The 23,455-nt window shown below is 50.8% G+C and overlaps 1 protein-coding gene and 1 long non-coding RNA gene across 2 annotated transcripts; both read left to right on the forward strand.

The window, feature by feature from the left end:
• The first annotated feature begins 8,141 nt into the window (after positions 1 to 8,141).
• LOC127472577 (uncharacterized) lies at positions 8,142 to 13,992 on the forward strand. The gene is made up of 3 exons (XR_007905064.1): positions 8,142 to 8,477; positions 12,472 to 12,534; positions 13,872 to 13,992. It is a non-coding gene; the product is annotated as an uncharacterized LOC127472577 (long non-coding RNA).
• A 2,209-nt stretch (positions 13,993 to 16,201) lies between these two features.
• LOC127472581 (maestro heat-like repeat-containing protein family member 7) lies at positions 16,202 to 23,194 on the forward strand. The gene is made up of 15 exons (XM_051791005.1): positions 16,202 to 17,704; positions 17,944 to 18,008; positions 18,123 to 18,533; positions 18,701 to 18,849; positions 19,080 to 19,227; positions 19,473 to 19,660; positions 19,748 to 19,885; positions 20,164 to 20,278; positions 20,449 to 20,586; positions 20,919 to 21,095; positions 21,227 to 21,382; positions 21,541 to 21,642; positions 22,034 to 22,136; positions 22,264 to 22,320; positions 22,619 to 23,194. Exons 1-15 carry the CDS (start codon positions 17,590 to 17,592, stop codon positions 22,822 to 22,824), a joined length of 2,268 nt encoding a protein of 755 aa, XP_051646965.1. The 5' UTR covers positions 16,202 to 17,589; the 3' UTR covers positions 22,825 to 23,194.
• The last annotated feature ends 261 nt before the right edge of the window (positions 23,195 to 23,455 follow it).

Here is a 23,455-nt window from a genome sequence, read left to right on the forward strand (position 1 = left end):
GAACTTATTGTTGTTTGTCATCTTGGTAACAGGAAGTCTCAGGTTCCAAACTCCGTTAATGTCACAGAAAATTAAAAGGTGGTAAAGGTGCTTGATCCAAAAGCCACAGAAATGGGTCAGCTCTGGATCAAACATAGTATGAAAATCTTATTTTTTTCTCTCATGTGAGTAATAATCTTTGTTTGTCTGGATCATGTTTGATGGGTGTTGGGGAAGGGTAAAACCTGGAGCAGTTGTGGGGGACGGGAGAGAAGCTGCCAGAGACTGAACCCCAGCAAATTCATGCTGGTGACAGAGGGCAAGTTTACAGCAAAAAAATGAACTAATAATTGTAATCAGCATGAGAAGTTGCTGTTTGCATTTTAGACTTGAAATAGTGGTTCTGCACCCAACAATCTGCTGGTTTTAGCCACTCTGCTGAGTGTAATGAGTTTTAATGCTGCTTTTAAGCCTCACGTCCTTAAACCTCCCAAGTTAAGCAACTTTAATACTTCTCCATTCCAGGCAGTTTTACATAAAATATTTTGCACTTCCATATTTTGCACTTCCATAAGGCAGAATTAAGGAATGCCTTGCAGCCCAAAGCGTTTGAAGATATGTGGAAAAATATTTTGAAATATAGTAAATGTCTCTAATTTCTTGCTCTTAGTTACAGTTTGGCACGAGAGTACATAGCTGAAAATGGGGGAGAAGTAGAAGGGAAAGGTCATGTTTTTTCTATCACATAAAGCTGGTGGTCGTGCCTTGAGGGAGAAATGTAAAATAACAGAGCTAGATTCCACGCTTGTCACTTAATATACTATTTTTTAATTATTTAAAGATGGCGAGATGATTCAAATAGTCATTAAAAGACATTCCAAAGGTATGTGAAAGGCAAATGGTCTATGTAAATGTGAATTAATACACAGAATAAAGACTGTGTATAAAAAGAATTCAACTACCTCTTATTCCTTGGAAATTTACTCTATAGCTTATTTGTGGTAGAGTTCTTTTAAATCACTGAATTTTTTAATATACAGTATAATATTTCAATATATTTTTTGCTTATTTTATTAGGTATTGATATGTCACTATTTGTCTTTAGGTATTAAAACCTTGAATAGCTTTCAGAAGAAGCCATAAATAGCTTTATATGTCTTCCCTCTGAAGGTTGACATTTATATTAGTAAGAATATAACCTGCAATTCCATAGGCATTAATAATTGTTATGTTGGAGGACATTTGCCACTCTACAACTACCCTGCCTACCAGGATTTTCTCCACTGTGAATTTACATAATTAGATACATGAAATCTACCCAGTAAGAAGAAATGTGATGAGTTATCAGTCTTATTATCATCTATCACCATTGTTATTGGAGGATATCTCTAGTGTTTTATGCTCTGAATAGATGAGGCCTAAGATAGTTCCTGGAAAAACTGTTGAAACTTAAGGAAAAAAAAATCAGCAAAGGTCAATCACTGTTGTGTTATTTTTTTTCCAGACACTTCACTTAATTAACCGGAGTTTATCTCATATATTTTGGGGGTAACTAGTTGGGATGAGAGCTGACAGTCCACTCTAGAGAAATGTGGTGGGATTATGTATGATGAGCCAAGAGGAACAGAAAGCCTGAAGAGGGGAAAAAAAAGAAAGAAAAAATCTTTCACAGAGGAAGGTTTTCAGCCCAAAGCTGCTGAAACAGAGTCACCCCATGAGTATTTGAAATGGTGTTTGGGGATTTGGGAGACAAGTCTTTCTTCTGCAATAAGAAAAGGCTCGTGGTGAAATGTATCCTCAACTTAAGGCAGGAGAAATGGAAGGAAAACACTCAAGTGTACCACTTCAAATGGGAAAGCAAGGCTGCTGGGAAGAGTGCCAGGAGTCTGAGAGGCAAAGTGCACTAAAAGGGGAACAGTATGCACACTCTTAGAAAATATAAATACCTAGAGAGGGCAGAAATAGGGGCCAGTTTTCCTTCAGGTGGGAGAATGGCTTTATTGGAGATGATCAGTGTTATTGGAGAATATTGATTAACTGGTTCAGAAGAGAGTAACCAAATGAACTATTTTCTGAAACCTTAAGGACAGGTATCATGTTTCTCTTTGGAATATAGCACAGTGTGGTTAAAAAAAAGGTAATGGGCAGATTTCAGTTCCTGCGTTGCTGAAAATAATAGAAAAAAGATACAGTTATTTGTACTGGTTTGCCTTCTAAGACACAAGCAAAAATAAGACTGTAAACGAGATGTATCAAATGTTAAAACTGTAGCCACCCCTAGAACTGCAGTATGGAAAATCCAATGCTCAGATGAAATGAACACATAACTTTACACCCAAAACCAAACCAAAACAAATCCTTCTGCTGTACCTGCCGATACATCAGAATCTGCTCTGGTGCATTTAGAGAAATAGAAATATTATATCCTGTAGCACTTTTTTTCAGAAAAAAAGCATCCCTTTCTGTATCTGGTAAAGGAGAAGTACTTGGTAATTGTGCAATCTCTTGAGAGACTGCTGTCTTGCTTGTATGGGAAGCCTGCTATTATAGATACACTTCTAAAATGGGAAGGTACTGTGCAGAAAGAGAATTCAAAATGTATGAGGGTAAATTTGTCCTTGTCAAACATCTGGCATGTGAGGAGTAACACGACAAGCAAAAGTACTGATGCTTCTGACTGTCCAGGAACATCCCTTTAGGGCACAAACACAGCTCTGCATCACATCTGGAGAGAATCCCTCCCAGATCCCTGGAGGGAGAGGGATGGATGGCAGACGGCAGAACTCGACGGCGTGTTTGCTCTCAGCCCTGTGTGTGCCACGGCCCAGAAGGAGGGCCAAGGGGACAACTGCTCGTCTGCCACGCTCTGGCTGTGCCACTTCTGGGCTCCAGCGAGCCTTGGGCAGGGACAGGGGCAGGATGGTAACCTGGAGAGAGCCGGGCACGGCAGGAAGGCTCGGGGGCTGTTGCTGGCAGCGATGCCAGCCAGCCTCAGAAGCGAAGACTCTATGTCCTGTGCATCCACAGAAACGACTCTTTGGCCTTTGTTAAGCTCAAATCGTGTGAAAGTTTCTGAACTCCACGGGAAAATCAGAGCAGAAGTCTTGCCCTTTATAGATGTAGTGTGTACAAGAGCTTTGTTTTAAAACCATCTTCTGTGTTCCGCTGAGAGAGAGGAGTTTTCCCTGTGTAAGGTTACACCGCTGCAGTTGGGTATTTTTGTGTTCCTGTAGCAACTGCAAGCAGGGATTACCTCAAAGAAACAGCTAGGTGGGGGACAAGCCCTTCCATGTGAAATGCGTGGCTGATTAAGGGCCAGCTACAGGCCTTGATATTTCAAATATTAGCTTTGAAATCAACATGTTTGATCAGTTTGCTTATTGTTGCAGAGTTGCTCAAGTTTCACGTTGTCTCTGGGAAGCCAAAACTTTGTGAAATTGTGGCTACAGAGTCACAGCAAATGAAATATTTTAATATATGTATATTTTTCAGTTAGGATCTCAGCAAAGATTCAAAACCTGACAGAAGAAATTAAGACCTTGAGTTCACCAATAACCTTTCTAATATTTGCTGTCTAATTGACTTTGTGAACTGAGATCATCAGAGCCCTCAAAGTTGTCCAAGATGCACTTCTCTTCAGACAGATGATCCTGTTGCTCCTAATCATTAGCAGACAGATGGTAGGTGATCAAGATTTCATTATCAAACAACAGTTTTCTTTTGAGGTGAAAAGATGACCATCTGTTCCTAACTTTGTACCTAGGGGAGCCTACAACTCTGACTTAATTAATTGTAAAATATAGTAAGAACCTTCTCTTAATTAATTTACATATTGCATTTTATATATATTAGAATTCTACTAGCATTTCCAAAGAGTGGGGGAAAATCTAATTGTCAGGTGGATCTTATCTTAAAGGTGATCATTTTGGGATGTCTAAAGAAAATTCTGTTGCCTCTGAGTTCTTCCCATTAAGCTTAGATGATTCCTCTTTTCTACAACAGGTGTAGGATACAAAAAATGAAAAGGCTGCTGATTTTTTCACTTATAAGAGTACTGGATATTTCAATTCTGAGTTCTGAAACCTTTCCTTACCTTGGGAGAAACTTGAATTTCATTGATGAAAGGTCTTGTCTGACAGTGAAATTAGTACACCTGACTTAAACATTCAGACTACAGATTTCTACAGTTACAAGTGACTGGTAGAATATGGTCTATGCAAGAAGGGGAAAAAGTAATGCATTTTTTGGTTGATTTCTTTTAAAAGAGCTGACAATTATGTAATCAAATCCCCACCTGTTAATTAAGAATTTTAAATTAAGTGCCCACTGTCACCAAAATCAAAATAGGGAGGAAAAAAAATATATTTCTATAATACTGCATCCGACAACTTTTATGACCTTAAGCAACTGTGCAGAGGAAATAAGCATTCCCACTGGTGACCAGACAAGCAAGTCTCAGCCGTTATAAATTCTCATAAGAAGCAGGTCCGACTCCCAAAATTCCATACAGACCAAGATTCCTCCCAGACCAAAGGTGCCAGGACAGAAAGCTCTTGCTGCCCATGGAGTGCCCAGGCTGGCCCACCAACTGCACCAGAAAGCCAAAGGTTGCAGGTTTTCCTTCCCGGGGATAAGGGCTGCTGTTTGCTTTTTTCCAGCCCTGTGCTGAAACTCCCAAAATTCCATACAGATGAAGATTCCTCTCAGTGAAACGGGAGCCAGGCCTAAAAGAGTTAACTGAGATATCTTGGCCTGGTAAGAAAGCCCAATACCTGTTTTCCTAGAAGAACATTTTAGGATCACTGGGTAATATCATGTTCGTTCTGCTCACTGGACCAAAGGGCTTAATATAGAAAGAGGAGGAGTAGTATACACATGGTAATAAATTAGGTAAACTAGATGTTTGAACAAGACATAGAAGGCCCAGGGCAAGGATTTTGCAAGCTTGAAGAATTCAGGTCACCTGATTGAAGAGGTCAAATAGAGGAAGACATCCATGGCGACCACCAGAGGAGTGAAGGCTTGAGGAGAAGACCTGTCAGTAGAAGACTGCACAGGACTGGAAAGACTACACCTAGAGACTACCCAACTTATTAACATGTAAGTTAGTTGATGTAACCAAGCATCTAATGGGTATAAAATGACTTGGTTTTGCACTATCAGGTCAGGGAAGTTTGTCCACTGTGAGCTGGCTTGCTCTCAAAGTTGAATAAACAAATATCTTACTGCTTAAAGATAAAAAAGTCTCTGAGCAGCTCTTCATGAAGAATTTTTTTGGCATCACCAGACAAAAGGTACCACAGCAGAAAGATCTTGCCTCCCATGGACTGCCCAGGCTGGCCCACGAAATACACCAGAAAGCCAGAGATTCCAGGCTTTCTTTGCTGGGCAGAAGGGCTGTTGTTTGATTTTTCAGCCCTGGGCTGCAACTGCCAGTCCCACTCCCAAAATTTCATACGGACGACGATTACTCCCAGACAAAAGGTGCCACCACAGAAAACTCTTGCTGCCCATGGAGTGCCCAGACTGGCCCACCAAGTGCACCAGAAAGCCAAAGGTTGGAGACTTTCTTTGCTGGGGATAAGGGCTGTTGTTGGCTTTTTTTCAGCCTTGTGCTGCTGTAAGTGCAGGACCCACTTCCAAAATTGCATACGAATGAAGATTCTTCCAAGACAAAAGGTGCCACCACAGAAAGCTCTTGCTGCTCACAGAGTGCCCAGGCTGACCCACCAACTGCACCAGAGAGCCAAAGGTTGCAGGCTTTCTATCCTGGACATAAGGGGGGCTGTTTGCTTTCTTTTGTCTACCCTTCGTTGAAACTGCCAGTCACACTCTCAAAATTCAGTACAAATGAAGATTCCTCCCAGGGAAAAGGTGCCATCACAAAAAGCTCTTGCTGCCTACGGAGTGCCCAGGCTGCCCCACCACCTGCACCTGAAAGCCAAAGCTCACAGGCTTTCTGGCCTGGGGCAAAGGGCTGCTGTTGCCTTTTTTCAGCCCTGCCCTGCAATAGCTGGTCCCACCTCCCCAAAACCGATACAAATGAGGATTCCTTCCAGGAAAAAGGTGCCACCACAGAAAGCTCTTGCTGCCCACGGAGTGCCCAGGCTGGTCCACCAAGTGCACCAGAGAGCCAAAGGTTGCAGGCTTTCTTGGCTGGGGAGAAGGGCTGCTGTACCCTTTGTTCAGCCCTGCCTGCAAGTGCCAGTCCAACTCCCAAAATTCCATATGGATGAAGATTCCTCCCAGACCAAAGATGCCAGCACAGAAAGCTGTCTCTGTCAATGGAGTGCCAAGTATGGCCCACACACTGCACAGGAGAAACAGAGGCTAAGAGCTTTCTTTCCTGGGTGGATACACAGTCATTTGCTTGTAGCATCTCTGCTCTGGAATTGGCAGTCTGACCAATTCCGGATTCAAAGGCTCCCTTCGAGTTCCATTGCTTTCTCATTCTTTTTTCTTGGTAGTGTTTAGTTAGACACCTGTTCCAGCCTTTTATTATTCAGGAGTTTTTAGGAAAGACCTTGAAGTAAATAGAAAAAACCCCTCACTATTTAAATATGCAGCCAGAGGGGGAAGCAGGAGATAACTGTGTACATAGCAGGCCCTGCTATGGTGCCTTTATGGGATGACTCAGTTAAAAAAGGCAATGGCAAAGTAGCAAAGGAAAAGAAAGGAAACAGTCATTCTCCCGAGGAACACTCCTAACAGGACAATTGGCAGCAGGTCCTCCTAGCAGTGAGGATGATTCACCATGGAGCAAACTGCCAAGGGAATCAGGGGATACCCCATCCCTTGCTTCCCTCAAAGCCAGGAGGATGGTTTTGCTGCAAAACATTCAACAACACAAAACTAGCAGTTGAAATTCTTCAGTTCTGCTAAACACAGCAGATGATATGTTATAACAACCTATAGTGGCTTTACATTCTGTTCAGTGCCACTCGTCTTTTCTACCGTGAACCAGAAGCTTGTGAAAGCAGGTCTGCCTGTCTATCTGTCACAGCCACCTCAGCTCCAGCTCTTTTCCACTCATTCCAATTTCTTTTCCTCACCATGAGCTCTTGGTGCTGGAAGGGGAGGATGGCTTGTTCTCTGCTGAGTGTTGTGCCATACTTTGCTCCTCATTTTCAGACGTCTCTCCTTCCAGCTTCTACTCAAGTCTCTTAATTCCTGCCCCAGATCAGCTTTCCTGTGCCTTGTGATCCTCTGTGGTTTTTTCTCATGGTCCTCTTTGCCTTTCATCTGCAGCCACTGATGGATCCTAGTCCAGTGTCCGGGATGTCGGAGTCGGGACCGTGTCAGCTCAGCTGTGTGCTGAGGCAGGACTGGGCTTGTGATCCAAGAATGGATCTGCTGCATCAAACCAGTTCTTGGTTTGGCCTCAGCCCCTTGGTTTTTGCTGCTGGAGGTCTTGGCTTTGAGTGGTGAAGGAAGGTTTCCAGGGCCACAGGAAGGGGTTTGCAGGCTCCGGAGCGTACGAGTCTGTACATGATAAAGGGATGCATCATCTGACTGAATTTAATTAAGGTTTTTTCTCCTCTATTACTTTCTTCCCCTTTATGTGACCTTCAGCTGCAAAGCCTGCCTATCATGCCTCCCCCCCAGCATCTTTGCCACCTCCCTTTTTGCCATTGCAGTGGTAGGGAAAGAACTGACTCTGCCAACAAGCTGCATCAATCCTTCCCTCCAAAAGAAAAACTGAAGGGACGTGAGCAGTTCCCACAAAATTGTACTGGTGGCACTTAAAAGTCTCCAAAATCCCTGAATGGAGAGATTCCCCCTTGTGTTTTAACCTTCTGCCTTTGCTGTCCTCCAAATTTTATTTCAAGCTTTATTAGAGAAATTACAGGTGAATACAACCACGAAAAAGTATTTTGTCTTTGTTCAGGTGTGCTTGATGGGTCCTTCCTCAGTGCTATTCTAATTTGTGTGCTTTCAAATGTGTGCAGGCTCTCTTCCTGCTAAAATCCATGCTTTTGTGCAAAGGGAGCCTTCCCTCCAGTCTCTGTCAGATGGGTAGGAACAGTACAGTCCAGGTGCCCTGGGGTTGTATGGGACAGGTGGTATGTGGTCAAGAGGACCCAGGTGTGGCCAATGTAGACCTGAGGGCCCTAATGGGCTTTAAGGGCCCTAAGGAGCCTCACCTGTGGTCTCCACCCACACCCCTGGGCTCAGGAGCTTATTTAAGCTCTGCCTCCAGGCTGGCTGGGTTTTTCAGCCTGTGCTGTAGCTGTGGTGACTCCTCTGTTTGCTCCATAGCTGCTGTTTCTGGATGGACCCAAAACTCCTTTGTGCCACTGCTGAGTTGGAAGGTGCTGATGGAGCGGGAAAGCCTCAAATGCTTCTGGAGAGACCGTGGTGGAGAGGGCACTGCCTGTACTGGCTCACCCTGACTCGTCCCGCTGCACTGTGTGGGACCATGGATCATCCAAGGAGCTCTTATCATTCCCAAAATGTCTGCCTCTTCCACCTGCTTCCCCATGGCATGTGCCTCTGAGGTAGGTGGGATGTGTTCTTTGATACTTTGCTGTGCAACAGTTTTTGTTGGGAAGGTATCTTGAGCACCTGAGCTTTGACTCTGCCCCTAGAGCTCATCATATAAATGTCATGAGATAACAGGCGTAACACTGTGCAAATATTCCCTATCACCAGGGAAGTATATGGTGCTGCTGTTACCTGTTTAAAAAACAAACAATATTAAGAAAAAGGCTGAACATGCTCAGTGAATATTGGCCTTTGAAAGGTTTGGAGCTATTTTATTTGTGAGTCTTATTTTTTTTATGCACAGGTCTGGTCTTGGCCCAGCCCTTTTAAAGACAGCTCACCTAGAGCTGGGTTTGGCAGTCAGAAATGCTCTCTTCCCAGCCTCTTTTTTGGGCAATTTCTTAGGAATTTGAGAACACAGAGATTGTGCTATCTGTGTGGAGGAAAACAGTGTACAGCAGGGATGAGATATGTAAAAAGAGCTACTCCCCACCAGCCCTTCGGAGAGGCTCATGAGCCCCCCATTTGCAAGATGCTGTCTGTGCTCTTTATGTCTTATTGTGTGGAGGCTGCCAGGCTGCATTTTCCAGGAGAGCAGCAAAGCCAGCCTCCTTTTTGTCTTCCTTTTTTTTCTCCTTCCTGCTGCTTAAAACAGGCTGTGAAATAACCCCATGGCTTGGACAAGTTGTTGGTTGCTCAGCATAGCTACATTAGGGGGGCTCAATGGTCGGGGGGAGAGTCTGAGCACAGCGAAGTGATACAAGCTGGGTTTACATCTCAATCTGAGGTGTCCCAAGGCCTGATAAGCTGAGGGAAAGCCTTTGCTGTGTTAATGCACAATGAAGTTTTGTGCAAGTGTCGGAAAATACGGCTGGGATTGACTTGGAGAAGTTGCCTGGCCCAGTTCCCTGGGCCTGGCTTTGCTGTGATGGGTGGATGCCTGACCTCTTTGCAAGGAGCTGCTGGTAGAGATTTCTCAGTTTCTGTAGTGAATTTGTCCCAGCACTTTAGTGCTGTAAAGAAGTCTCCTCTTGCTGCAATTTCCCCCCATTACTTCTAAATCTCCCCCCAGCTGACATGGAAAGCTGTTTCTTCATGAGAGGAATTTCAAGATGCCTCCACTGCCGCTCTATTTCCTTCTCTCACCTTCCAGGTCCTGTTTTCCAGAGCCTGTTCTTTCCCTATAAACCCTTGGTAACCAGTTCCCCAGTTAAGGCTTTGTCATATCCTTGTTTTTCTACCTTCTGAGTGCTGTGGATGAAGGTCTGGCTTTGGGGAGCCCACCCTGTGCTCAAGAAACCATCCCTGCAGTTCTTTTAATCTCCCTCTGCTGCTGTTGTTTTGGACTTTGGCACTGCTGAGGGCTTCATAGGCACTTGCTGTAATGAAAAACATCCAGGAAGCTTTTCCTTTTCTAAGGCTAGAATGGTTTCTGCAGGTCCTTGAGATGTGATCCTATTCGTTAAAAACCAACAAATTTCAAGTGCAAATTCACACAGGTTTCCTCCCCTGAACCCCGTGCTCTGTCTGCTCTCTCCACAGTTCATTACTTTTTAATCTCAACAATTGCTAAGGAAACCTTTCTAAACTTGTCAATTGGCAATGCAACTGCTTTTTAATTTAGTTTTAAAATAGTTTTTGTGTAGGGAATTGGCTATAGAACACGGCTTGCCTAGGCCGTGGGAACATCTTAGATAGCAAGGTTACATTGCCCTCGTACCGTGTTAGCTGGCTGGTAAACAGGACATTGCGATTAGCAAAACAAAAAGCAAATGAGTACCACCTGTGTCAACAAAGGAAGGGAGTGAGAGACAGAATTAACATCTAAGTGTCAACATAAGAGGTGAGATCAACATTTAAGCAGAACCAATAATGAGCTTTTGCAATATGTATGAACTAATTATAAAGCATATATTAAGCTGTTAGCAATGATCAATAAACGAAGCTTGCTGATTCTCATATTGAGGGTCCCTGTCTTCCCTCGTCTGACATTTTTGAAATCAGTCTCTGCCTGTCCTATTGATTTGAACTCTTGATTAAGTTGCTGCTTAACTAGCTCTTTGCTGCTTTAAAGCCTTTCTCCAAGGGTCAAAGAATGATATTTAAGGAAGGGAAGAAGTATTGTCCAGTAGTTGTTTTTTAAATGTAGTTTATTAAACTAAATTTCTTTAAAAGCAGTTTTGATTTTTAAAGTGAAATTAAGGCACTTGACTTATATATATATACATATATATATATCCTCCATTCAAATTTTGTGGCTGTTTTTCATAATTAATATACTTTATACTTGGTTGTCATCAGATGGTTTCCTGAACTGAGGTCCCTTGAAGTGATCAAGCTTACAGAAACTTAAGAGCCTTGTTCTGTCTGTGAAAAATTAAGAGGTTTTTTGACGACAAGGTTATATGTTTTGGAAAATCTTTAGAAAATTGTGCACTTTTCCAGCTCTGGGAGGGGATGGTCACTTCTTACTCTGATGGATGTCAGGGGAGCAGATTGCTCAAGTGAGATCTGCTGGGAGCTCCTCTGCTCTGTGGGTGTCTTTCCGCAAATGCTGGAAGTGTTACGTAGTAACTATGAAATATATCTTCTATATATTTATTAATGTAAATGTATATTTAATAATGGTTTTAAACTGATAAAGTTTAGAAGTTCTTGACTGTGAGAGTGATGAGACGCTAGCACAGGTTGTGACCCCAGGTTGTCCCATTCCTGGAAGCGTTCAAGGCCAGGTTGGACTTCAGCAAAGCCTTTGACACCGTCTCCCACAGCATATTCCTGAAAAAACTGGCAGCCCATGGCTTGGATGGGGCACTGTGCTAGGTCAGGAACTGGCTGGAGGGCCGGGCCCAGAGGGTGGTGGTGAATGGTGCTGCATCCAGCTGGTGGTGTCCCCCAGGGATTGATCTTAGTTCTGACATTTGGTATCTCTGCAAACAAATCCATTCCCCTGTGCTTGAGTTGTAATCATCTTTCATTACATAATCACAACTGCTTTTCCCAAAGAACTCCAGCCAGTTATTGCTCAGAGTGAATGCTGGTCAATTGAGCACCTAGCAGTTATTGTTTTGCTTAATCCTTATTGTTCTTTATAAAGCATATTAAGGTGTCAAAGTATTTAAACTAAGGGTTGAATAACATGCAATAAAGACTGATGAATGCTGGATGAGTGTTTCTACAGGTCTCATCCTTTGTTTTCCCCCAGGAAAACAAAGTAAAAAATAATATATTATCCATGTGAGATGTTTTTTATGGAAATCTGGAAGATTTTCTTGTATTCTTTTGGCTAAATTTCCCTTTGCTCCTTCCCTGGTGACAGACAGAAAGACTGATCTCTGGTGGCAAAGCGTCTGGCTTGTTTACAATGGTCCTGCAGTCTTCTGTTCACACAAAGTGTGTTTCAACATGTGCAGTCCTGTCTTGCTTTGAACCTGATCATGTCTTTATCAATCCAGCTGCTAAATGATGCACTCTTGGCCAGACAGTTGCAACAGCAACTCAGTGTTGGGATCAGGAATTCAAAACGCTCTCTGTGTGAAAGCATATATGCATTCAGCATGGAGAGTGGGTGGTGATCAACTGGGCAGCAAGGACATACCATACACACTAATTCTGTTCCACTAAAACATCATCTCTTTCAGTGCACAGGTAAAAATATACCTTCAAACCCTCCTCCTTCTGCCTCCCAACCACTTCACTGATGGTCAAACTCAGCTCAAGCACCACCGAGTTTAGCCCTAAACAAAATGTGCTGTTGGTGAACATCATGAATTAAAGACTGAAATGAGAATATAGAATTCATTAATTTCCCCACAAAACTTCTGGTTTACCACATTTGCAGGTTCTGAAATAGATGCAATAGTCCTATAAAACATAGCTTACACCTTTCCCAGGCCTAGCTTTGGGTCCCTGAAATAATGCACTTGGACCTAGAAAAGGATTGTTTAAAAGAGAATTCGATAGGAAAGTGTGGCTTTCTCCTTTGACAATCCCCAATTTTCCATCAAGTTCTGCAGGCATCACAAGACTTCCTTCAGCACTCCTCCCTGAGGTGGTCTCTGCAAGCTCAAGGTAAGAAAAATCACAATTCTTCCTGAGTCTAAGAATTTTTTGGCAACTAGAACTGTTTCACTGTTGTTCATTAATTTTTTTTGGTGTTTTTTTCTTACCAGAAGGGAGACTGTCCTTTTTCTATTATTTTTTGGCTATAAATACATGGTTCATGAAATTTATGGTAATATCTTTATATCTTTTATGAAAAAAACCCAAATCTAAACGGCATAGAATTGGTAATTACAGAAAACTCTACCTTACAATAGTTACAGCATTCTGCTAGTCACCCATTTATGTAAAGCACATAAATGTCCCACAAAAAGGATGTTTCTGTGCATTTAACTTGAAAAGATGTTATTCAATAAAAATGTCCTTAATTTACTGGCATTATGTCATATAACTCCTTTCATTTTGCTTTGCTCCTGATTTAAAAAAGAAGAGATGAATTCAGAGAAATCTGCTGTTCACATAAAGATGGATTCCTGCCAAAATTCGTTGTTTGGTTCGCAACCTTGAGATAATTGACCTCTTTATTTTGCTAGTCTTATGCCTTCTTCAAGATATTTTATTGAAATTTCAAAACAAGCAAAGAAACAGGGAACCCATTTCAGATGGATTCCTGTAGGGAAAGTGAGACTAATTTCCATTTCGAAGTAAAAATCGCAATTGTGTTCAAAGTTAAAGCTCATGCACGAGAAAAGACAATGAAAATTTATGAAAAGATGATGCCTGTGATTGCATCTTTCATTAAAGCTTCAGATGGAAGTTGGGCTGAACATACATGGGAAGAGGACTATGAAGACTCTTCATTAATGGTACAAAATTTAGAGGCCTGACTGAGGACATAGTGCACTAGGGTGACTCTACAGTAAAAGACAAGAGCAGATGGAGCGCCAAGAGTGGCCCAAACACTGCACAGGAGAGACAGAGGGTAAGGGCTTTGTTTCCTAAGTGGAAAGGCAGTTCTTTGCTTAAAGCAATGCATAGGAGTTGGCACTCCATGGACATAGAGAGATTCTTGTGCTGTCACCGTTTCTCTGGCAGGAATCTTCGTCCATATGCCATTTTGGCAGTCAGACTGCCAAGAGTGGCCCACACAGCACACAGGAGAGACGGAGGATAAGGGTTTTCTTTCCTGGTTGGAAAAGCAGTCGTTCGCATGCAGGAGCCCTGAGCTGGAATTGGCAGTATGATTCCCAAAATTGCATACGGATGAAGATTCCTCCCAGACAAAGGGTGCCAGCACAGAAAGCTCTCTGTGTCCATGGAGTGCCAAGAGTGGCCCACACACTGCACAGGAGAAACAGAGGGTAAGGACTTTTTTCCAGGGTGTAATTGCTGTCCTTCACTTGGAGGAGCAGTGCACTGGAATTGGCAGTCTGACTGCCAAAATTGCATATAGATGAAGATTCCTCCCAGACAAAAGGTGACAGCAGAAGAATGTCTCTGTGTCAATGGAGTGCCAAGAGTGGCCCACACACTGCACGGGAGAGACAGCTCCCAGCCATGGGGCAGAGCCCCAGCCAACCCTTCCCTCCAGCCCTGCCTCTCTCTGCAACTGGAAAAGGACAAGAGAAGAGCGGCCGAGTACCTGCACCAGGCCCTGCCGTACCTGGAGAGCCCACAGGAGCCCCTGCGAGAGGCGGCCCTCAGGTTCATGGGTGAGCCACAAGGTCCCTCCCCGCCCCGCTGCAGCTCGGCCCCAGCCCCGGCTGCTGCAATGGCAGCAGGATGCAGCCCAGGGATGTGCTGGGGAGCCCCGAGTGCCCTGGTGGCTGCCGCCCTGTGCCAGCCCAGCCCTGGGGCGTCCCGAGGCGGGAAGGCCCCGGGCTCAGCCCTGCCAGGGCAGGAGGGTGCGTGGCCGGGCCGGCAGCGCCCCGGGGGGGAGCTGTGCCGCTGGGGCCCTGACAGGGTCTGTGTTCCCAGGGATCGCCGGCAGGTACCTGAAGGGACAGCGGGAAGAGCTGCAGATCGTCATTGACGGTGAGTGAGGGCAGTGGGGCTGGTGAGGGGAGCACAGAGCCCGGGGCAGGGAGCTGCAATCCTGCCCTGGCTGCGCAGGGCTCTGCTCCCTGCAGAGATGAGGAACGGCTTGGGCAGAGCAGAGAGAGATTCCAGGGGCACGGGGGGTATTGGTGGCCAGCACCTGCTGGCTGATCCCGTTGGGCCCTGCTCCCTCCTGGCCATGGCAAGAGCTGGGTGGGATGGTCCTGCCAGGAGGGGCTTCTTGGCTCGCCAGAGATCTGCTCTCTGAGCTTGGCTCTGTTCTTTTCTCTTCCAGTTATTGAAGGCATGACTCCCGACAGCGCTGCTGTCAAAAGCCTGGCACTTCAAACCCAGGAAATCCTAAGAACTGTCCAAAGACCTCAGTCTTCTCCAGATTCCAGCAGTTTGAAGATCAGCTCCAGAATGCACAGAATAGGGCGGCTCCTCTGTGGGGCAGCTGCCGGAGGTCAACGGAGAACTGATCCTGGGAACCCTGTCTGATGGGACCAGCTGAGCCTGCGGGACAGACCCCTCCATGCAACCAGTTCCTGTTACCCCAACTTGAGACAATGAAATCCCTCTTAGCATACGCAGAGGCTCAGGAGTTGTTTTTGGTGCCCGGTGTCGTCGGGGCATCTGGGAAGAGGGGAAAAAGGGCCCTTGTGCTCCACAACACTTGCCCAAAGGTGCAGTGGGGAAGGGGAAAGTGCCCCAAAGGCCCTTGGCCTTGGAGGGTTCTGCTGGAGCCTCAACACTTGGAGCAGAGCGGATGGGCAGAGCCTGGAGCTGTGGGGCTCCCTGAGAAGCTGGTCCTGGGCGGCGACCACAAGCCCTGTGCCAGCCGGGAAGCAGCATCTGTGGCCTGCCCGTGTGTTGCTGTCTGGCTTGCTGAGGGCTGGGAGGTGCCTCCTGAGCCAGCTCCCGTGGAGCTCCTTCAGGGCTGCGCCGCTGCCGGGCCGGTTGTGGGGTCTGGGGGAGAGCCTGAGGGGACGGGGCGCTGGGAGGCCCTGAAGGGCTGAGGGGCTGTGGAGGCCCTGCCGGGACAAGGGAGTGGGAAGCAGCGAGGGGAATGCGTGAGGGGGTGGGTGGCAGGAGGCTGCGAGGGGACAGGCTGGGCAGAGGAGGCCCTGAGGGGACAGGCTGTGGGTAGGGCTGAGCAACTGGGGGGCAGAGGCCATAAGCAGCCCCCAGGCAGCCTCCCGGTTCCCTGCCAGCCGGCTGCTGTGGCGCTCGCCCGGGGCATCTCCCATGCCTGCAGCAGAAGGGCTAGAGGCGCACAGCCAAGGGGACCAGGGATTCTGAACTCAAAACGCAGGCCTTTCTGGAGTGGAAGGAAGAAGCAGCAGAAGCTGAAGCAAGGCCTCCTCTGGCTCAGGTTGCAGGATGGAGGGAAGTCAGTGCTGTGCTGTCTGCTGCAATGATGGCCCAGTTCACAAGCTCAGGTTTTGCTGCTGGAGGATCCTACTTTGGCCTTGCTGGAGCCCATTCCCTGCCAGTGCATGGCCCCCCATTGCTCTTGTATCAAGTGTTCTGCACCCGTGGCAACACGTGTGCCCTGTGTCCACGTGGGAGCAGCAACCGGCAAAAGACGTCTGCTGCCAGCACTTGTCTTGGCTGCTCCTTCAGGAGGCTGGCACCTTAATCAGAGACAGGGAACAGGTTTGCATCCCTGTCCCCTCCACTTTCCCCAATGCCCTGGCTATCAGCTGGGAGTCACAACCATACACACAGCAACTGGAGCTTTGAACATCAGACTGGGCAGCTTTTATTTTGTAGAATGCAAGAAAAAAGTCCAAAGAACACAAGGAAACTTGACAGGATGTCTGATCAATCTAATCTTCCTGCAAAACTCAGCAACTGAGGGGAGTTTTGTGCTGCAGCTCATCACTTGCCTGAAAAAAATCATTCCCACAAGGAGAATGTGTTTCTGCCTTCTGACAGCTGCCGAGCAGGGCCACCAATTGCTCCAGCTGCCACTCCCAGCAGCCCCCTGCAAGAGCACAGACATCAGTGCCCGTTGGCTTTGGCTGCCCTGGGGCAGAGAAGTGCCCCGGGCACACAGCTGTGTGGGGCAGGAGACGGGCACCAGCCCTGCCAGGACTGGGGGCGGTGGCAGGTCTCCTTGGGCGAGGACTTGCCAGAGCTGCTGATTTTGGTGCAGCCCCGGGCAATGGGGTGGGAGCAGCATTGGTGCCCTCGCCCCCACGTTCCTTCTGTGTGTCACAGCCCCGTGTTCGGGAGGGCCACCAGCCGGCACTTCTCCCAAGGAACCCGTGCCAGCTCGTGTGGAGGCCCCGTGGCCTTCCCGCTGCTGCCTCGGCAGCCGAGGGGGCTCCTTCTGCTGCCATGGGCAGGCACAGCAGGGGAGGGTTTGCTTAGTTTTTCAGCTGTGCCTAAAGTCCTTGTCTAGCTGTCTTGGATGCTTTGGAGAATGGACTCCTTCCCGCCTGGGGCACGTTGGCCGGGCTAGGGGAGGCCCCAGGGCACGTGGCAGTGTGTCACAGGGCCCTTTGTGACACGGTGGGATGGCACGGGGCAGGGTGTCACCGGGCCCTTTGTGACACGTGATGACTTAGTAGTGGTGGTGAGGTGGCCACGCCTCAGTGCTCCTCGGAGCCGGCGACGGGACAGACGGGACAGAGCGGTGCTGTGCGGAGCCCCCGTGCAGCCAACTCGTTCCTTGCTAACCCGGAGCGTTTTGGTGGCGTTTTTGTGCTGCGAGTGCCCTCGAGGCCAGACCGCGGGACTTGGTGACACGGAGCTTTTGCGAGGTGTCCCCAGTCCCTGCGGCAGCTGCCCTTGAGGCCGCACTGCAGCACTTGCTAACCCCTAGTGTTTGCTAGGCTTTTCTGTCTTTCAGGTGTCCTTGAGCCCAGACTGCAGGACTCACTGACCCATACCGTTTGTTAGGCTTTTCTCTCTTTCAGGTGCCCTCGAGGCCAGACCGCAGGACTGGGGACCCGGAAATTTTCCGGAGTCTCCAATCCCTGTGGTAGGTGGCCTCGAGGGCAGCCTGCCGGACTTGGTAACCCGGAGATCTTCCGAGGTGTCTCTCTCTTGCAGGTGCCTTCAAGGCCAGACTGTGGGATGGCGGGAAGACACCTGAGCCTGCTCAGTCCCTTTCGGATGAAGAAGAAAGGCCCTGGAGCTGCCCCATCCCAGCACCTGGAGAATATGGAGCAGTTGCATCCCCTGCAGGAAGGTGAGTGGCACAACTGGGCCACAGGGCTGGTGGCTGCAGCCGGCTCTGCCTCATCCCACCCCGTCCCCTGTGGACATGGCCAGGGAAAGGGAGGGGGAAGGAGGGCCCGGGGCTGATCCCTTGCAGCTCCATGCACTGGGCATGGCGGGGCTGGCCCTGCCTGTGGAGCGCAGGGCTGGGCCGTGTTCTCCGGCCTGTCCCGCAGCCCCTCAGCTCTGACCGCGCTCGCTCTTTGCCAGATCCAGGACAGGACCAGACACAGGAACAGGACCGTGCCCGTGGCCGCTTCCGCAGGGCAGCACAGGTACCTGCAGCCACGGCCTCCTGGGCTGGACCTGCTGTCCCTGCTCTGCCTGGCACCGCTGTCAGAGCTCTCCATGGCACATCCCGCTCTTCCCTGCTCTCCGTTCTTCTGCAGAGCTTTCTGAAATTCTTGGGCATTCGGCGTAAAAGGACCACAGCCAGACCAAGCGAGGTCATGGCACAGCCTGACCCCAGCCTGACTGAGCTCGAGGCAGACCCCGATGTCACCACCACACTGACTGATGGCACAGGAAATTGTGATACCCCACCTACTGTTCACGCAACAAAGTCTGACCCTGATGCTACAACAGACACTGACAGCCCATCCATCAATGGCACTGCAATCTCTGACATCCCGTTGAGCGATGAACCCACAAACTCTGGCGCTGCACCACCCGATCTCAGTGCTGAGGCCGACACTGCAATGACCGAGGGCACTGCAGACACTGACCTCGTGCCCAGGGAGAGTGTGAATTATGCTCCCACTCCAGAGATTTTTGAGAATGGTGTCTCCAGTCCAGAGCAAGTAAGTAGCCTGTGCCCAAGGCTCAAGCCACTCCAGGGGCTTGTGGCCCCTCAAGCCAGCTCCCCTGGGCCCTCTCAGCCTTTGAGGCCAGCACAGTGTGGTGGGAAGGGAAGCACTCGTCAGGGAAGCTGGGCAAGTTGGCAGCTCTTCCCCCATGCCTCCTCCAGGTGCCAGCCTTCGTCAGGAATGTGCACCAGAGACTGACAGCCAGCGCGACTCCAGACGAGAAGCTGCTGGCAGAATTTCTGAGGGTGACTGATGAACACCCTGCTGATGCTGTGTTCACCCTCCTGCGCTGTGCCCCATCGTGTGACAGGTACAGGGCCTCCCTGCCTTCACGGCTCGGGGTTCACCAGCCTTCAGAGCACATCACCCTGTCCATCCCGTCCCACATGGTCTGCCAGAGGGATGGAGAGTTCCAGGACCATCTGGAGCCTCTGTTTCCCAGCCCTGCCATGTCAGCCTCCATCCTGCTGCCATGGTCCCTCCCTGCTCCTCAAGGCACTTTGGCCAGCACCCCCCTGACACAGAACTCTGGCCCCACAGAGCTGCTGCAACCCTGTGGAAGACCATCGCCTCATCGGGAAGGACAGTGGCGAAGGTGCTGGCAGCGCTGCTCCGTGTGATGCAGAACTGGCCACGGCTCAGCATGTCCACCTCCGACGGGGAAAAAACATATGTCCTTGCCCTGGCTGTGAGTTTCTGGAACTGGACTTTACTTGCCCACAGGTCGCTTCTCCAGCAGCTCTCCATCCTCCCCGAGCACTGCATCTCCCTGCCTCAGGCGCCGGGCTGGAAACCTGGCTTAGGGGCGGGTTCAGGGGCACCAGGCTGGGGGCTGCCCCCGCATCTTCCCTGGCCTCTCCCTCCCACACTTGGGCCCTTTCACATGGACATCTGGGCACTGACAGCTGTGTCCGGGTGCTTTATCTTCTGCAGGCAACCAGGGTGATTTGGGAGATTCTCCAGGTGCTCCAGTGCACAGAGCCATTGAAAAAGTATTCCCCCCGTCTCCTCGTGGACCTGCTCTTCCAGATTTCCATCAGCCCAGAGCAGATGCCAGAGCAAGTTGACACCTTGTGGAAGGAATGCCAGAAGGAATACGACCTTCCAACAAACTCCAAGAGGTGCTCAGTCCCAGTCCTCCTGACCCTCTCATGCCCTCAGGGCTGCTCAGGGCTCCCAGCATGACCCGGGCTTTGCTCTGCACCCAGGTTTGCAGTGCTGACCATGAAGGCCCTACTTTGTCATCTGGGGTGTGAAGATGTCATGGTTTCAATGGAACGGAAGCGTGGCTGGGACACTCTCCTCAGGGCTGACACTCACCACTACGCAGTGGGTCTGCTGGCCAGGTGAGACCCCCTTGTCCCCGCTGCCCCTGTCCTTTCTGCCCTCTGCACGGGGCACCCCACGCAGTGCCCGTGGTCGTGGGCCAGAGGACCTTGTCACCCAGGGATGGCCGAGCAGAGTGGCAAAGGCTGGGAGAGGTGGGGGCACAGGAGGAGCCGCCTCCCAGAGCACCCTCATCCCCTCCCAGACTGGTGGGGAAAGACCAGGACTCTGTCAGTGAGTCCTGGGAGAGGTTGGCCCACCCGGCTCAGGGTTGATGGTGCCTGTTTCCCCCGGGCAGGGAGATGCGCCGTGCCTCGAGCCCCTTGTATTACCCGATTGCCCGCTGCCTGCTGAGGCTGCTCAGCAGGGAGAAGACCTGCTGGGAGCTTCCTGCCATGGCGTTCCTTGTGGAGGTGAGCCTGATGGCGAGCGCTGCCTTGCTGACCCCCCTCCACCTCTCTGCCCTCTCGCAGCCGCAGCTGCCGGGGACGGTGCCGTGCCCTGTGCTGCTGCCTGGGCCCAGCCGTGTGCGGGTCTGGGCTCCTGCCAGCCGGGTATCCCGTCACTGCTCCGTGCCTTTCAGGTCCTGGACTGCCCAAACATGACTGAGTGGAGTGACAGCGTCCTGGAGATCCTTTCCAGGCGCCTGTGGAGCCAGTGCACAGAGATGCGTCGCCTGGTGCTGAGAGGCCTCGTGGTGCTGAGCAAGGCTCCTGGGATGGTGAGGAGGGGGCAATTGGTTGAAGCTGTGCCGGCAGCCTGGGGCTGGGGAGCGCAATCGCTTGGGCTTGGCTGGGCCAAGGGGAGGTTTAGCTTGGGGAGTAGGGAAAGGTTCTTCACTCAGAGGTGAAGGGTGGTCTGGCACTGGAACAGGCCCCGCTGGGAAGAGGTCACAGCCCCAAGGCTGCCAGAGCTCAAGGACAACACTCTCAGGGACACGATGGGATTGTTGGGCATGGTCCTGTGCAGGGCCAGGAGCTGGACTCAGTGATCCTTGTGGGTCACTTCCAACTCGGGATATTCTAGGATTCCACAGCATTGTGTTCCACACAGGCTGACGGCATGCGGAGCCTGACACGAAGCCTCGTGGAAGTACTGTGGGATACAGACGGAGAGTTGGTCTGGGCGGCCCTCTCTGTATTCATCAATCAAGTCCAGGACAGAGACATCCCAATCTCCACCCCCACTGCCCTGCGGCTGGCTGAGGTGCTCCAGCCACTCTTTGGCCACGTAAGGCTCTGTGCCCCCCACCCCAGGCGCTGGGTGCTGCCAGGAAACTGTGGCCTGTGGATTTGCAGGCTTGTGCCCCGGTGGGCCTGGAGCAGCCGGTGCTGAGGTCTTTTCCACTTCCTTTCCATCAGGACAACATCCACGTGCAAGTGCTCTCCATTGACCTCTTCCGAAAGGTGATGGAGTTGGGAGTGGAGGAGAGTAAACAACCCCTGAAGACACACATCATCTTCAGCCTGCTCCCACTTTTTTTCCACTGGCATGATGAGAACCAGGACGTGGCAGAAGTGAGAACTTGCAGGGTCTGGTGTCCCCACGGCAGGAGGCTGGGCTGTCTCCTGCCCTGGCACCTCCAAGGCTCCAGTCTCCTCCTGGCCTTGGTCCAGGGACACGGGTCCCGTGCCCTGGGCTGCAGTGCCATGTCCTGGTCTCTGTTGCTCTGCAGGCGTCTCGGAAAGCGCTGCTTTGTGCAGCGTGGTTGCTGAAGAGGAGGGATCTCGTGAAGCTGCTGAAGACAGAGCAGCCTTGGAGGTTCAGTGAGTGCCTGGTAAGGACGACCCCAAAGCCGCAGTCCCCGATGCCCAGAGTGCGGGGCCGGCACTGTGCCCCTGCCCACTGCTGCAGCCGCCCGTGGGACAGCAGCCTGCGCCCCACCCGCTGCTGCCTTGCCTGGGGCGTGCGGGCTCCTCTGCAGGCTGCTCTGCCCCCGAGCCAGGGTGCCGCTGGAGCCCCGGCCCAGCTGGGCTGTGGGGCAGGGCGGCCCCGCGGCTGCCGGGGAGCAGCCAGCCCTCTGCTCCCTCCAAAGCCGGCCCCTGCGGCTGCTGCCCGGGCCTCAGGGCTGTGCGGGCAGGGGAGGCCAGTGCTGGGCGCAGGCAGCGCCCGGCCAAGGGGCAGAGCCCCAGCCAACCCTTCCCTCTGTGCCCTGCTGCTCTCTCCAGCTGGAAAAGGACAAGAGAAGAGCGGCCGAGTACCTGCACCAGGCCCTGCCGTACCTGGAGAGCCCCCAGGAGTCCGTGCGAGAGGCGGCCCTCAGGTTCATCGGTGAGCCACAAGGTCCCTCCCGCCCCGCTGGCTCAGCCCTGCCAGGGCAGGAGGGTGCGTGGCCGAGCCGGCAGCGCCCCGGGGGGGAGCTGTGCCGCTGGGGCCCTGACAGGGTCTGTGTTCCCAGGGATCGCCGGCAGGTACCTGAAGGGACAGCGGGAAGAGCTGCAGATCGTCATTGACGGTGAGTGAGGGCAGTGGGGCTGGTGAGGGGAGCACAGAGCCCGGGGCAGGGAGCTGCAATCCTGCCCTGGCTGCGCAGGGCTCTGCTCCCTGCCCGGATGAGGAACGGCTTGGGCAGAGCAGAGGGAGATTCCAGGGGCACGGGGGGTATTGGTGGCCAGCACCTGCTGGCTGATCCCGTTGGGCCCTGCTCCCTCCTGGCCATGGCAAGAGCTGGGTGGCATGGCCCTGCCAGGAGGGGCTTCTTGGCTCGCCAGAGATCTGCTCTCTGAGCTTGGCTCTGTTCTTTTCTCTTCCAGTTATTGAAGGCATGACTCCCGACAGCGCTGCTGTCAAAAGCCTGGCACTTCAAACCCAGGAAATCCTAAGAGCTGTCCAAAGACCTCAGTCTTCTCCAGATTCCAGCAGTTTGAAGATCAGCTCCAGAATGTCTAGAATAGGGAGACTCCTCTGTGGGGCAGCTGCCGGAGGTCAGCGGAGAACTGATCCTGGGAACCCTGTCTGATGGGACCACCTGAACCTGCAGGACAGACCCCTCCATGCAACCAGTTCCTGTTACCCCAACTTGAGACAATGAAATCCCTCTTAGCATACACAGAGGCTCGGGAGTTTTTTTTGGTGCCCGGTGTCGTTGGGGCGTCTGGGAAGAGGGGAAAAAGGGCCCTTGTGCTCCACAACACTTGCCCAAAGGTGCAGTGGGGAAGGGGAAAGTGCCCCAAAGGCCCTTGGCCTTGGGGGCTTCTGCTGGAGCCTCAACACTTGGAGCAGAGCGGATGGGCAGAGCCTGGAGCTGTGGGGCTCCCTGAGAAGCTGGTCCTGGGAGGTGGCCACAGGCCCTGTGCCAGCCGGGAAGCAGCATCTGTGGCCTGCCCGTGTGTTGCTGTCTGGCTTGCTGAGGGCTGGGAGGTGCCTCCTGAGCCAGCTCCCGTGGAGCTCCTTCAGGGCTGCGCCGCTGCCGGGCTGGTTGTGGGGTCTGGGGGAGAGCCTGAGGGGACGGGGCGCTGGGAGGCCCTGAAGGGCTGAGGGGCTGCGGAGGCCCTGCCGGGACAAGGGAGTGGGAAGCAGCGAGGGCAATGCGTGAGGGGGTGGGTGGCAGGAGGCTGCGAGGGGACAGGCTGGGCAGAGGAGGCCCTGAG

Source organism: Manacus candei, unplaced genomic scaffold (assembly GCF_025592945.1).
Source record: "Manacus candei isolate 608988 ecotype Guabito, Panama unplaced genomic scaffold, ASM2559294v1 h1tg000029l, whole genome shotgun sequence".
Lineage (NCBI taxonomy): Eukaryota > Metazoa > Chordata > Aves > Passeriformes > Pipridae > Manacus > Manacus candei.

Coding starts and splice junctions, on each gene's coding strand:
- LOC127472581 (XM_051791005.1), top strand. CDS start 17,590: ATGGCGGGAAGACACCTGAGCCTGCTCAGTCCCTTTCGGATGAAGAAG. Junction 19,228..19,472: donor CATATGTCCTTGCCCTGGCT/GTGAGTTTCTGG, acceptor TATCTTCTGCAG/GCAACCAGGGTGATTTGGGA. Junction 21,096..21,226: donor TCCAGCCACTCTTTGGCCAC/GTAAGGCTCTGT, acceptor CCTTTCCATCAG/GACAACATCCACGTGCAAGT.